Raw genomic sequence first — 14,985 nt, 5'->3', positions numbered from 1 at the left:
ACATATACACAAAAGTTGCATCTGATCGAGCACATTGTCCACTAAAACAACTGATGAGGAAAGTAAAAGAACAGAGAATCTGAGGCTAGCTGACTAGGTAAGATTAAAATCAGGGCTGTCATCACATTTCAGTTTGCATAAATAAACCAAAATTGTGACATTGCAAAGGGTGCCACTCAATTCAGGTGTAACATACATTCTGTAATGTAGAAAACAAATTCGTGGATGAAAGAAGGAAGCAAATATGCTAACCATGAGTATGAACAGATATTGTGGCTAATAATTACATCTGGTTCTAGAAGCCAAATTAAGAGAAATTTGAGGAATAACAGATAGAAACATATTGTCTTCAAGAAAGACAAACTTTTTCATTACATAAAATTTGGAAAGGTAATTTCAGCCCATGGGACATAATACAGGGAACAGATACCGAACAAGGTAATGGACAGCATCTTCTAAAATGGTTTTAAGACAAACGGCTTCTCTATTGTTGTGCATCTTACCAAACCCTCGCTAAGAGGTGTTACATTAAAACATAACTGAGTAAAGATACTACAGAAAAGTAGTTACTGTAACTAGGTCTATTATTAAAGTACGAAAGTGAAATGTTCAATACCATGCCTGTGTGTTTACTTTATGCAAAGTATCTTCTCAATACTTTGGCCTATAAGATTCTGTACTAATGAAGCTATCCAAAGAGCTATTGGGTCAGAGAACATTAGGTGAGAGAAACTAATGCTTTTTTCATCTTAACACCTCTTTGAATATGCTGGATGGAAAAAGAGATCAAGATACAACCCAAATATTGACAGACATAGATAAATTAAAAATTTCAATTTAAAGATTCATGCAAATGTAAAATGAGAAGAAATTTTCAGAGGAAAAAGACTGTAACGCTCAAGAAAGAGTGTTGCAGGGGTTAAACAGAGAAAGGTTTTTCTAACCATCATAGTTGACATAATTCAGCAACAGAGAAGAATGTAAGTAAAGCAAACCAGCAGTGAGAGATGGCAATAAAACAGTCAGTTAAACTTAAAAACCTATCTCATTCAAAAGTTCAGCTCTCTAATCCATCCAGCTGTGAATTATGCTCATCCCCAGGGAATTCTGAGTAACTTTCCCTTTCTACTTTACTGTTTTAATTGTTTAAACAAGGAAATATTGTTGTCTGGGTAATAAAACAACATACTCCTTTTTTTTTTTTTAAGGGAAAAGAGTTCAGATTCTTGGAAGGTTTATGAAACCTTTATTTTCATAAAATGGTTTCCTGATTCTATGGTTGAACATGATTATACAAACGTCTTGAGGAAGCTGATTGTAAAATGTTAGTATCACCCTTTGAAGGTTTATGGGTCGCTGCCAAAGATAAAAAAAGAGAAGTCTGGGGACCTTAGGGAAGCTGTGGGGCAGGCACAAAAGCTAAAGGCTGACGAGGCGGCAGCCTGCTTTCCCTTTCACCAGGCCCTAATCCGCCCGAATCCCACGATCACGTTGCGGAAAACGTCCCTGGAGCACCAGGTCCTCTCGAGACCAATCCCATCATCGGACCAAGTTAGGAAGCTCAGTAGGGACCCACAGGGCCGAGGCTGGGTACTGGGGCAGCAGCATTCAGGGACTCGGGGTCGAGACCGTGACTGGCCTAGAGCTGGCGGCGTGTCGGGGTTAGATGGGCCCTGTCTAGGCTCACCTGACGCTGTGCTAGGAAGGTCTCCCAGAGATACACCGTCCAGGAGAAGAGGAGCACGGCCCCAAAGATACGCTTCTCGGCTGGGATCTCCCACAGTGGGTCCAGAGATGCCCACATGCCCATGGCCATCTGGTTCCGCCTGCTCCTTTAAGCGTGCACCGGTACCACACCAACACAGTCCCTCAAAGCGTCGCGGCAGTGTCACAGCTATATCCGTCCCTCCCGAGAGCCCCTGCACTGACAACCGCCTCCATTCCACCCCCTAAGCGCAGCAGGCAGTGTTACACAAACACTCTTCCCCGTGCCGACGCCCCTTAGGTGCCGCCTAGTGTCTGCCGGAAGAAGACAGCTCCCGCCCCCCTCACTTCCGGCCGGAGGCGGACTGATGCCCAGAGGCCGGGCTCCGCCTCCGCCAACCCCAGCTCCGCCCCGGACTGATCTTGCAGAGCTGCGTTACACCAACATTCTGTCCCTTCCCTTGCAAGCCGAGTTCCTGCTGAGGGTTCCGGCTTACGTCCCGAGCCCCGCAGCGCGCCAGAGCTCTCCGCTCTCTAGCTTCCGGAGCAACGACTGCATCCCTTCGCTTCGGGGCTTGCCCGGATGGACTGCGGCCTGAGCCGCGTTTTCCCGGCCAGGGTAGTGAGACTGAGCGGGAACTAACGCAGAAAGGACTGCTCCACGAGCCCTGAAATAGCTGGGAAGATCGAGAGGAGCCGACGTCCCAGGCTCTAGAGACCATTCCTCTAACTAATGCTATTCGGACTGTGGTATGTTCATCCTGGAATACCTTAAGATTAAAGGTATAGTGAACAGCGAGACTAGGTATTAAAGGTGCCCTATTTTGGCCTGTAACCGGGTGTTCTGAATTCTGACATGTTAGAGAACTGTCGGTAGTGATGAGATTTTCAGTAAACATCTCGCCTCGCCGGCACAAGTGAGTCAAAGGCGGCATTTTGCCCAAGAGAGTGCTCTGGAGCAAAGCAGGGATAGCGTAGGTTAGAAATACCTGAACTGAAAGGGCCTTACTTAATCTAGGGACAAACTCCTATCAAAGCAGAACGCCATATCTGTGTCTTGGAATTCAGAAGTGAAATGTGGTCACAGGAACGACTGTTAACACATTTGTTTGATTTGAAAAGTGAAATTTTTTTCTCACCGAAGATATGTCTGACTTGGTTAATTGGATAGACAAAGAGTGGCATTGCTAATTTGCACAATCATTTATTATGAATCGAGCTAAATCTGCAGCTGCAACTAAAATATATTTAAATTACAGTGAAATTGTAGTGCTAAAGATGTGTTGAGATTAACAGTATCCTGAATTTCCCAATTCTTCCTATATGCTTCAGAATGAGAGTAATCATATACTTAAAAGTCACTTTGGAAAGTGATGGATTCTATTGACAGGATAACAAATTATTTTGCAAGTCAAATTGCTTCCAGTTCTTGGCTTTCAACAGAAATGGTGGTGGGCCTAATTGAACTGTCAGCTAATCAAAGAACATCATATGATGTTTGGCATATAACTCAGAAGGAAAACAAAGAATTGATTGACGTTCCTATAAGAAAACTAGCATTCCTGGCTTTTAGTGTGAGTGATATTTCCCAGCACTGTATCTATGAGAACAAAAAGTCTATCAGTAAAAAGCAGTCATTCAGACACGTGAATTAATTGGTGGGGAAGCCCTATCCACTTCACTGAGAGATGCATTTCCAGTAGATTTTTACATTTTATGTTTATGTATTAAAATTTGTGATATTATTTTGTGCAGATTTTTAAGTCATTCATTGTAATGATAATTATAATGATTAGTCAATTCAAAGAATTCTTTCTAATAGGTAGACCTATTTCCTATTACAGGAAAATTTTTTAGATTCTACTTTAATATGTACATACTTTTATTTCAAGCATGATTAAAGGGCTTTCTAACAAAATGTTACATTTGGATAACATTTAATGGGGAAGTGGAATAGAAATGTAAATTAGAGATGCTAAAAAAATATACAGTTAACAAATGTTAAAGAGCTTATTTGTGTAATTTTAAGTGGATGATAGTGGTTATTCAATTGTTTTGTAGATTCTGTGGGATGCATTATAAAAAGTAACTTTACAGTCTTGTCTTAAATTGTCATTATAATAATTTGCCAACATTTGCATCCATTGCAACTATTTAAGTTAATGATGAAAACTAGCTATCAACTTAAAACACGAGGGGATAAACCCTTTTTCAAAATTCTCTCTCCCTTGGGCTGTCATCACTATGCCCTCTTCAGTCCCCTTGTCTTTATCTGTCCAGGTCCGTCCAGCCTGGTGCACTTGCCGCAAAGCCTCACAGAAGCTCCTGTCACCCAAACTTTGTGGCTAAGAGCACAGGTTTAGTTCAGATGCTTGAGTGCCGGTCACAACTGTACCACATTCTAGCAAGTTGCTTAACCTCTCTGTGCATCAGTTCCTTATCAGTAAAAAGAGAAAATAGTATTTGCTTTCTCATATCGTGAGGATCAAATGAGAAACGTCATGCAAATCTCTTAGCAGTGTATCTGGCTTGCCCAATAAAGATTAGCTGCTAGCTCCCCATACTCATGAGAATTATTATCATAGTGTTGATCTGGACCCATGTATCTGAAGATACTAAGGAAGAAGCTGGTATAAAGTTTTGAAAAGTTACAACTGTAATTCACTCATTCAGTCAATAAATATTGAGTGTCTGCTAAGTACCAGACACTATCGTAGGTGCTTGGCATATAGCAGTGAACCTTTCCTCTCATGAAGCTTACTTAGTGGGCTGGGGTGGATGGGGGTTGATAGATAAGCAAATATGGAACAGAAAAAGTGGAGGAGGTGGTGAATACTCTGATGGAAAAGTAGGGAAAGGGGAAAACAGTGTGTTGGCATGAAGGGCACTACTTTATGTAAGATGGTCCAGGAAAACCTGTCAGAATAGCTGACAATTGAGCACAGACCCAACGAAAGTGAGAGAAGCTGCCAGAGTATCTGGGAAAAGTGTGCCTTGCACAAAGTGTGCTTTGAACAGCAAGTGCAAAGGCCCGAAGGTGGGACAATGCATCTTCCCATATTTGAGGACTTGTGAGAGCGTATGGAGAGTAAGCAGGAGGGGGAGTGCAGATCATGCCGTCATACACAGTCTTTTATTGAAGAACTTGACTTTTACTGAGAGTGAAAGAATAAGCGGTTGGAAGATTTTGAGTGGAGTAGCAACATGATCTCTGACTACTGTGTAGAGAGAGATAATGGGGACACAGGTGGAAACAGGGAGTCCAGTTAGGAGGCCATTTCAAGAACCAGGTGAGAGAGAATGGTGGCTTGGGCTGGGCTGATTACAGTGGAGGGAGAAGCGAATTATGGAAAGGGAATAAATCATTTGTTCCCCTTTGCAGATAGTGTTAATAGAGGGGCTGGTCTGTCTGGAGTCTGAAATAGGAGCCTCAATACAGGGTATTGTCAGGGTTTTGCCAAGAGAGACTGAATTTCAAGAACAAGGAGTCTCCTCCTTAGAGCAGTGGACACTGGTGAAGGGTAGCTCATCTACCCCCATCTAACCTGAATGACAAAATAGCTCTCAAGCCCTTTCCCTATCTTGTCTTGATTATGTGCCAAGCATCCAAGGTCCCTTAGTTGGTGCCCTGGACATAAGTGCTCTATTGTCAAGAAAACAGTGCCCTTGCTGGGATTGAGTACTTGATATTAGTCCCTTATGGTTGTGGTGTGAATCACCTCTCTTCTTGGGAGCTGAGGTCCAGGAACAAGGTGACCCCATCATTAGTTTCTACCACACTTTGCATTTAGCTCAATCTGTGTCTTCCACACAGACTACCAAATCTGTGTTACTCCCCTGTTTAAAAGTGTCCATCGCCAACAATATGAGAGGACCTTTAAATGCCTTTCATTACCTGATATCAATCTATTCTTCTAGGCCCTTCTTCAAACAGCTTCCTTTTGATATGCCCCTAGAGTGATAACCAGGTCAAAATGACTGGAACAATGCAGAAAGACACTGAAATCTAGAGAGCCCCTCCAAAAATTGAGATGTTGACTTTAAAAGACTGCATGACACTTCAGCAGCAGCAGCATGGTCAGCAACCGTCTCACCTACATTGTCAGATAATGCACACTGTTGATAACCCCCATCTGTTCCATTTGCCACATCATGAATTAAAAGCTGATTTGAGGATGAGGTTAGTGTGTCTTGCCCTGAAGCAAAAATCCTTCATTGTGGCTCTGGAAATAGTCAGTTCTTCAGCCACCATGAAACTCTCCTTGTTCTCCAGGCAAGCCCCCCTCTTTTATGGCTCTACGATGATTCCAGCAGCGGAACACCTTCCTGCTGGATACCTTCCTGTGTAAATCTTGGTGGGATAACTCCATGTGCCCTCTTTAAAGCCTTTCCTAGGTGCACCCTGTATTCACTGATGTGTTGACCTGTTCTTTGCACTGAGTACACTGCACAGTGAAGTCTCATTTTACACAAGGGTGGCATTTTAACACCAGTGCACTGGACAAAAATGATCAAAATTACCCTCAGAAATCCCTTACGAAGATGCCACGTGGAAAACTGCCGTCTTGTCTCCTGTTGAATAGCATAGCTAGTTTTAGTCCAGCACAACAATAAATCACTGTTTGTATACCACGTGAAACGTTTCATTTAGATGTCAAATACAGTGTTTCAATGAGTATAATCATGTTTATTATGGCAAGAATGCACACACTCTAAGGCTTGTGGAATAGGAGACTCACTGAGAGGACCACCTACTATGTTCCCCAGTGGGACATCTTTCTAGTCAGGGTACACACTCAAATTGGGTGTAATGACAGGTAGGTGCCTCCCTGTCAAGTTGGATTCACATATGAATTCCCCTAAATTCAAGATGTTAAAACCGTACTGTATTATAATTCCTTGTTCTGAAATTACCTCTTCAGCCAGCCAAACCGAGTGGGCCTGAAGCACTCAGGACAGATTCCTGAGGACAATCACAATGTTTAACACAGAGGAAATTTCAGTAAACTAGATAAAATTAAGCAGATTCTTTTTTGTCCACTCCCACCCTTGCCCACTTCTGAGCAATTAATGCAGTGAGACTCCTGGGCCAAACAGTTACCTTTAGGCCCAAGACCAGCACAAGGGTCAGCCGACCTTTACAGGACAATCCACAGCATTGCCCCTCAGCAGCACCGTCTTGCTGTTTTGATTATATCCAAGCCAACTTCTCCAGCATGGAGCCCAAGGCCATATCCCTGACCTTCCCAGTCCTATGGATTCGTTTGTCTGACCTCTTCTATATGACCGCTCATGGTCTCCAGCCTGCAGAGCAGGCACCACAATCTCAGGAACGGTTTTAACCACCACCACACCCAGTATCACCCCACCACACCCGAGAAGTTGGGCTGTACTGAAGAGAGAGCCAGTCCTTGCAGGGTGATTTCAGTCTAGTTCTCTGTCTTTATTGATACGCCACTGTACACGCAAGGGAAACAGTGCTTTTCTGGAGAAAGATGGGAGTCCATCACATTTCAGACGTGGACGTAAACCCTGATGTGGGCAAGGGGCTCTGGCAGTCGGAGCAGCTGCAGTAGGGCTCAGAGGAGCAGTCCCTCTTCGTGGCGGGTTTTTGGGAAATGATCATCCCCTCCAGGTTCTTCACTTTGCTTTCTACCACCTGAAGTTTCTTCAGAATTTTCTCTTGCAGCCCCAAGGACAGGGAGAAATTATTATTGTCTTGAACTGGGAGACTGGTCCCTTCTGGGTTGACCAGCAGAGCCTGAAAAAAATCTGAGCCCTTCTTGTAAAGTTTGTAGAGGGTGATTACAAACAACAACATTTTCTAAAATAAAACAACAGAAGTTTAACATTACTTGTTTATTCATATCAAATGCCAGTTTGCTATAGATGCAATAAAAAACCCCAGAAACCGAACAGTGAAAGTAAGCCCTCATCCCTCCACCCAGCCTTGTTTAACAAAATGTCTGCACCTGTATTTCATCTTTTGATCTTTACCACAAACTGGAGTGATGGGCGGGTCTGGGATTATTATTTGCACTTACTTAATACAGACGTAATAATAGATACCCTTTGCTGAGTTTGCCGCATGCAGGTCCCTTTGCTAGGAGTTTCCTTGCATGTGCCTGACCTATTTGTGTAGAAAAAAATGACTGAATAGCCATTTAGTTACCTTCCAGTTTGGACCCTGTCATTGTCCAAGGTCAGACACTTGGAAATGGTAGAGCCAGTACTGGAATCCAGGAATTCTGACTTCTAAATATATGTTATTTCGAGACACAGTGGTTTGAAGAACTGTATTTCCTGGTCACGGCAAAAAAAAACTTTTTTTCCTGTACCAGGACAGATTCCTGCCAGAATAAGAAAAATAAAACCAATCATCTTTTTTCCTTGTAATACTAGCACTGCTTATTGAGTACTTATGTGCTGAGCTTTATATATACTATATATACAGTACCTCCTTTAGTCCTCACTGCCCTGAGGGAGGCACTGCTAGCAAACCCATCCTACAGACAAGGAAACAGGGTTTGAGGCTGAGTGGTTGCTCCTGGTCACACAAGTGGTAGAACCAAGATTTAAGCCCAAGCAGTTGACTCCAGAGCTCATACTATTTACTGCTCTGTTATTCTGCTGCTTTGTCTTGGTTGAGGTTTCTGGAGGGCTGTGAATTCGTTCTTCTGATTGAACTAAACATTAACCATATGAGAGCAGAACCCAGAATTACAGATGAGAGTTTTTATTTTACCTTATATTTTTCTATTAGCCAGTTAAAATTTGTGTATGTGAATATACACACACACATATCCATGCCGGGGATTTAGGCCCGTTAGATTACGTCAAATGGGATTTGGGGGGTAGAATTGGATTTGCAATCCTAAAAGCTGGGTTCAAGTCTCAGCTTTTCCAGTCTCTGTCAGCAGGGAAATCTCTGCCAAGTTTCCTCGCCTACAAAGTGGAGGCGCCCTGCCCTGCCTCCCGTGCAGGGTTGTGGAAAATTGAGACCGTGCGGCCATGGTTCCTCAACAGAAATGACATATGGAAATAAATGAATGCTAGAGAATGATCCCGTAATAGCTTTTCTTAGCATTTTCCAAGTAAGCCAGTCACTCTTTAAGAAAGCCCTTTTTAAAACCCTGCTTCCTTTCATTTTCACTCAAGCTCAGTTCACCTCAGTTTTTCTGTCATATGAAAATAACTTCTATCCTACTTGAACAATTAAAATTAAAAAAAGAGGAAATAACTTCTATCCATTTCATGGAATTGTTAGGGTTCTCAAAGCATTTTGACTATATTGTAAGTATAGTATTCTTATTGGTGATTAAACAGAAGTATGTAAAATCCTAAATGTTTCTCATAATCCCAGCCAATTATACTCCTATTACCGAAAAGAGCCACTGTGTAGTTACGGAACCCTAGCTTGTTAAAACAAGGAAGTAATGAAAACACCATGATGACTAAGTGAGTACACGTGCCTCATCAGTTACGGACACAGTAAGAACCAGAGACCCCAGTTATCCTCACGCCACCTATGCTATTCAAAGTCCCCCAAACAGTGTCTGACGCATAGGAGACACTCAGCAATGGTCAAATAAATTTGGGGGTAAGGCTGCTTTCTCAGGTTGTGAACTTGTTTAACCTATTTTATTATAACACATGCCAAAGGCCATTGTGAGAAAGAGCATTTTTTTTAGTGCTCAAAACCTAACTAGGGGAAGTTTTAAAGGATAATTTAGTTTCAGCCAACTTCAGAGACGAAGGTTCACCCTTGCTCATCTGCATGGCCTTAAACCTGGGTGGCAGCAATATGGGAGAGAACTGATCAAGTTCCAGTATATAACTATTTAAATCCCCCTGCAACAAAAGAGTATAACCTGAAATGACTGAACACTTCGTTTCCATAAGGCATACAGTCCTATTCCCAGCAAAGTAAGAAATGAAATCTTCAGGATAACTTGCACAGCCGGAGCCAAATAACCTAGCAGCCCCAAATTTGTTTGCTGAGGCACACCAGTCTCTCCCAGAAAAGTTGCTTGCAGCCAGTTCCATGCTGAGCTCAGAGAGGCATAATCTATTTTGTCCCAGATGGAAGATGAAGGTGGAGGTGTTGACATTGTAATAAGACAGCTGCTCCAGGAGCTACATGTGCAGAGGCTTCAGGACCCTTGATGGGAGGGAGTTAGGGGAAGTGACCTGGGAGGCCAGGTGTTCTAGAGCCACTGTGAGCTGTGCTTTGTGACATCACTGTTCCAAAGGTCAGCTTGCTTCCCACTCACCCAGTGACCTTTACTCAAAACCAACCAAGTACTGGCCTGGGTTTTCAGTTCTCATATTGCTTTCTCTGATCTTTGGCAGTTCCTAGCTGTAGCATAGCACCGTCCAATAGCACTTTCTGTAAAGAAAATATATGCTCTGTCCAATATGGTAGCTACTAGTCCCTTGAAATGTATAGTGTAGCAGAGGAACTGAATTTTACATTTTATTTAATTTTAATTAAATAGCCACGTGTGACTGGTGGTCACCCTACTCGGACAGTATGTAGATCATTTCCAATCATCTATGGAATGAACAGCAGTATTTTCAGATAACAAATGAGAAAATTGATGCTATGTGGAGCTTCGAGGAGACAGGATTTAGAGAAGGCTTTCCTAAAGACTGAAAAGTTTATGTGGTAAATGCGGAGATAGGTTGTTACTGGACCATTCTGTAGCATTCCCTTTTTTCATGTCACCATTGTTTAGATATCTATTGTTTAGAAATTGTGATCTTTGGGAAGGCTTTTAACATTTGACCCTCATTTTGTTCATCTCTTTACAGAGGGGTATTCCACCTCCTTGACAATTTATAGTAGGAACAAATGGTCTAATATTGTAAACACGTAAAGAGTAGCACATTGCACTGTAAACTATCCAACATGTTATCAAATCACTTATTTACTGATTAGCACCCATCTCAGCAAGGCGATACGAAAATATAAGACGTCTGATCACTTCCAAATAAGCTTACACTGAACAGGCGGCACACAGCAAGACTCCAGAAGAGGGTTTGCACGAAGAGGAGCAGAGCGGGTACTAAGGAAAGAAAGGGTCAGTTATGACAAATAATTTTTAGAAAACACTGTTTGATGCTACTAAAAATGAACTATTTGCTCATTCTGTTTGAAAAGAAAGAACAGGAATAGTACCGTCTGATGGGGAAGGAATAACTCGTTCTTTCAGGGAGGGGAGGTTTGGCAAGTTACTTGAGGTGTCAGAGACACATCCAGAAAATGGGAGTCTAGAAAGCTGTTGGGAACATATAGTGCTTACATCAGGGAGAAATGATTTAGGAGTGATTGCTATAGATGTTAATTAAACCCATAGTCTGCTAGTGACTAACAAATAGCCAGAATCCAAAATTTTTAGTAAGGACTAAGTTACTCAGGTAAGGGTTGGGGTCTGACTATAACAGGGGTCAGAAACCATTCAAAAATGGTAACCAGAAAAGTTGTGGAGAAAGCGGGGTTGTGACTGCTGAATCATTACCTAACACTCCCCACACTCATTCGGACCCCTGTACAGAGCACTTTATACTTTACTTTCAAAGCACTTAATGCAACTATAGTGATTTGTACGGTTTTTGGATTAACATAGGTCTTCCTTGTCTGTTGTACTCAGAGGACAGGGACCACATCCACTTGACTACCGTATCTCGAGTGCTTGGTGCATAGCACACATGAAACAATTTTTAAGTAAATGTGACATCCTGTAGGAAAACTCGAGCCTAATTTGTTCATTCATCAAGCACCTGTCCCTGGATTTGTGTACTAGTTCATGTAGAGACTTTATACAGTGGCAGTGACGAGGATGTGCCTTTGACAGCACAGTAGGTCTGGGTTCAGATTTTGACTCTGCTATTCACTACCCTTGTTCCCTTGGGCAAGTGACTTAACCTGCGGCTCAATTCTTCATTTGTAAGGCAGGACTTATTCTACTTTGTAGAGCTATGATGAAAATTTGATAATTTGTGTAAAAGTACCAGGCTACACATATAGATAATGGCAACTGTTGATATTACTTGTAGTGACATTTCTGACCAAATACAAGGGACTGTAAATCTCAATAATATAAAGGTGCCTCAGAGAATCTAGGCCAAGAAACCTATCTGATTCCCCACGTGGACACCTGAAAACTCCCAATGACCAAGAATTTACCACTATGGAAGACATTGCAGCCCACCTTTACATAGTGTCCTCCAGCCACCTAGCCAGCCAGCCAGGCGGCACTCAGTCATGTCCACTCGGTAGTCTGCAACACCATGACCTAGCAGGACTTTCTGACGCACTTATCACTTATCGTATGTACCTAGCATGGTACTTTTCTGACAAATGCAACAGTTACTTTCAAACCTTCAATAGATTGTTGCCTTTCAAACAAAATGCGAAAACTAGAACATAGTTACAAGGTACCAAAATACTTGGTTCCTTGTTACCTACCCAACCCTCTCTCCTTTCCCTTTTCCATGGTTTCTTTCAACTAGACTTGTCAATGTCACTACCATGCTGGTGCACCACAAAGCCTGTGCATATAATGGAATTGTCCTCTCTGGCTAACTCCTATCCATTCTTTGAATTTCAGTTTGAACATTACTTTCTCAAGTAAGCTTTTCCTGCCTCTTTTTGGTCCCTATCACAGTCAGAGCTTCTATTGCAGCACTTTTATTTAACTATTTTTAGTATTTCATTTAATGTCTTCCTTACTAGACTCTCATCTCCATGATGCAGAAAATGTCTGTGTCATATTCAACATTCATATCCCTAGGAGCCAGCGATGGTATGTGCTTGGTAAATATTTGGCTATAGCTTTTCTGTCTCCCGTCTTCTCTTTTCCAAGCTAAATATACTAAACACAGGCTAAATCTGACTGTCCTGGTTACCTTCCTCGAAGTGGTTCAGACCTCCAAATGCAGTCTGTCACAATCTATTTCTGCACATGTACACCCAGCAAATCGAAATAAGAGTGGGCCACTCTTTCTAGACTCAGCTTTACATCATAGGAGGCTTCGCCCCTGAATCTGTAATATAAAGCCAGGAGGCATCATTCTACTGTGGGACTGGAGGTGGGAAGGAGGAAACTGAGCAACTTTCCTGACTTTCAGAAGATTCTTTAAGCAACGCTGACGTTTCACAGGCTTCATGTTGTTCCCAGAAAGGACATGCACCTGTTTTCCATCTCTTTCCTCACATGAGGAAATGCCACTATTGGACACAGGACTGGACTTGGATCTGCAAGACCTGGCTTTTACCTACACCTCAAACTTTACTTCCCCCTCTTCGCGTTCACAAACAATGCACTCAGGTTAATTACAGAACTGTGGTATTTTTGGTACTTTAAATGCCACCTGCAACTTTCCCTCTTTCTTCCTGCACGTTAAGTTCTCGCCCCTGACACTCTTCCAGTCAGAAGAGATTGGAAAATAGGCTCCTTTTCCTAGCTGTCATCCACTAGGCAAGATGCTTCATCTCTAAAGCTTCTGTCAATGAAGGGTAACAGAACCAACTTCATGGAGTTATAAAGTCAAGGTAATTTTATGGAAAGTGCAAAAATCAAAGTGTTCTTGTCCTGAATTCTCACCGAACATCCCACTTTGTATTCTAGGCCACTGCTTCTGTAACTTTTCTGTGCATATGAATTAAAATGCAGATTTGGGTCTAGAAGGTCTGGACAGTCTGCATGTCTAACAGGCTCGTAGGTCCACGCTGCTGGCCTGCTGCTGCTCTGTGATTACCGATGTGTAAGTCACCCCAGCCCTCACATTCAAGTTCCACAAGAGCAGATGACTTAACAAATTTACTTTGGTGATTTTATATCCCAAAGTATCTGGAACTATCTTTAAATATGTGTGTACTTAAACATGTGGTTAATGACTGCCTCTGTCTTCCAACAACTATGTTCTTGGCAGTGCAGCTCGGAAGTACGCCACCTGGGACTAAGAGGATAGGATGAGGATGAAATCCCTAGAAGGGCTCATCAAAAACTTCTCCATTGTTTTCTACTCTCCTTTTATATATGTGCTCATGAACATGGGGAGACACTGAGCAAGAGAATTATGGGTAAAAAGAATGAATGCAAATGCCTGGCACTATGCCTACCATCATTTTATGAGGCATTCTTATATTGGAAAAGGCTTTGAAACAAAGTATTTTCCAGTCTGTTATGAATCCCAGAGACATTAAGAAAAATAACAGTACCCAGAAGCCACATATGTGATTTTGATTTTCTGTATTGTCATACAGTCATACATACTGCTTCTAACATAAAACACTGTCTTCAATGAAGATCAAAGGAAGCAAGGCCAACTGGAATAAAAAATTATATTGGGATCAAACATTTGATCCTAAGTCCTTGAAGCAAACTCAGTTGGACTCTGAAAATTAGTTTGGTTGCACTGCAAAGGGACTCAACTAGTCCTTTCAGGGGGTAGGAGTTAGGTGTGGTTGAATGGATAGAGTTCAGTCTTAAGCAAATTAGCAGCTTTCTCTCGTATGAGATTTTCCTAATGAGGCCACCAGTTGTTTCTCATGCTCAGATCACAGAAAAGGACCTTTCAAGATTACCACCCATTATCTCCTCACTTTGTGAGGAAAATGAAGTCCACAGAAGAAATTCACTGAAGATCTCAGAGTCAGCAGTGATCTCAGCCCCTAAAGTGTCTCACTGTTCCTGCCACTTTTTCTTTCAAAAAGTTTTTTTCAGATTTTTATTTACGATTCTCAGACTATAAGACGCACCCCCCAAATTTGGGGGGAACGGGGAGGGTGATCTTACAATCCAAATGTAGCTTACCTGGCTCACTGTGGCGGGGGCCTGTTATTTATGTTATTAAGTATCTTATATTTTTTGCTTCAAAAAACTTCCCCTAAAACCTAGGTGCATGTTATAGTCCAAAAAATGTGGTATTTTTAGAGAGAAAGGAAGGAAAGAGGGAAACATCAATGTGTAGTTGCCTCTCGTGCACTCTTTACTGGGGACCAGGCCTGCAACCCAGGCACCTGCCTTGACTGGGAATCAACACAGGCGACCGTTTGGCTCACATGCCCCTGCTCAATCCACTAAGCCAGATCAGCCAGGGCTTTCAACAGATATTTTTAGACAGTCCTGTTAACTACTGTGATCTGAGTGAAGTGACAATTTGGGTGCTTTAGACTTAGGGTGAGGAGGTAGCAGAACAAAATTCCCAAAGCGCTGATAAAACAAGGCAACGTTTAAGGGTCAAACGCCTTAAAATCCTAACCACAAGCACAAT

At 42.3% G+C, this 14,985-nt stretch overlaps 2 protein-coding genes across 2 annotated transcripts in view; both read right to left on the bottom strand.

Annotated features, from left to right (window-relative positions):
- The window catches only part of ZMPSTE24 (zinc metallopeptidase STE24), a 38,382-nt gene extending 36,372 nt beyond the window's left edge, over positions 1-2,010 (bottom strand). Inside the window, exon 1 of the mRNA XM_045859900.1 lies at positions 1,688-2,010. Coding sequence (XP_045715856.1) covers positions 1,688-1,816 — 129 coding nt within the window. The 5' untranslated portion in view covers positions 1,817-2,010. The remainder of the gene's footprint in view (positions 1-1,687) is intronic.
- A 5,200-nt stretch (positions 2,011-7,210) lies between these two features.
- TMCO2 (transmembrane and coiled-coil domains 2) lies at positions 7,211-10,133 on the bottom strand. The gene is made up of 2 exons (XM_045859587.1): positions 9,576-10,133; positions 7,211-7,528 (listed from the first exon to the last, which is right to left on the bottom strand). Exons 1-2 carry the CDS (start codon positions 9,813-9,815, stop codon positions 7,211-7,213), a joined length of 558 nt encoding a protein of 185 aa, XP_045715543.1. The 5' UTR covers positions 9,816-10,133.
- Positions 10,134-14,985: the final 4,852 nt, after the last annotated feature.

The sequence above is a fragment of the Phyllostomus hastatus genome, unplaced genomic scaffold (genome assembly GCF_019186645.2).
Source record: "Phyllostomus hastatus isolate PE091 unplaced genomic scaffold, TTU_PhHast_1.1 phas_scaffold_182, whole genome shotgun sequence".
NCBI lineage: Eukaryota > Metazoa > Chordata > Mammalia > Chiroptera > Phyllostomidae > Phyllostomus > Phyllostomus hastatus.
The sequence above is the reverse complement of the archived record's forward strand: the minus strand, read 5'-3'. Positions and strand labels throughout refer to the sequence as shown.

Bases quoted from the DNA above. Each gene is read 5' to 3' on its own strand.
- TMCO2 (XM_045859587.1), bottom strand. From the start codon at position 9,815: ATGTCAACACCTCCACCTTCATCTTCCATCTGGGACAAAATAGATTAT. The intron at 7,529-9,575 runs GTTATACTCTTT...GTTTTATTTTAG, and splicing joins GAAGTGTTCAGTCATTTCAG to AAAATGTTGTTGTTTGTAAT.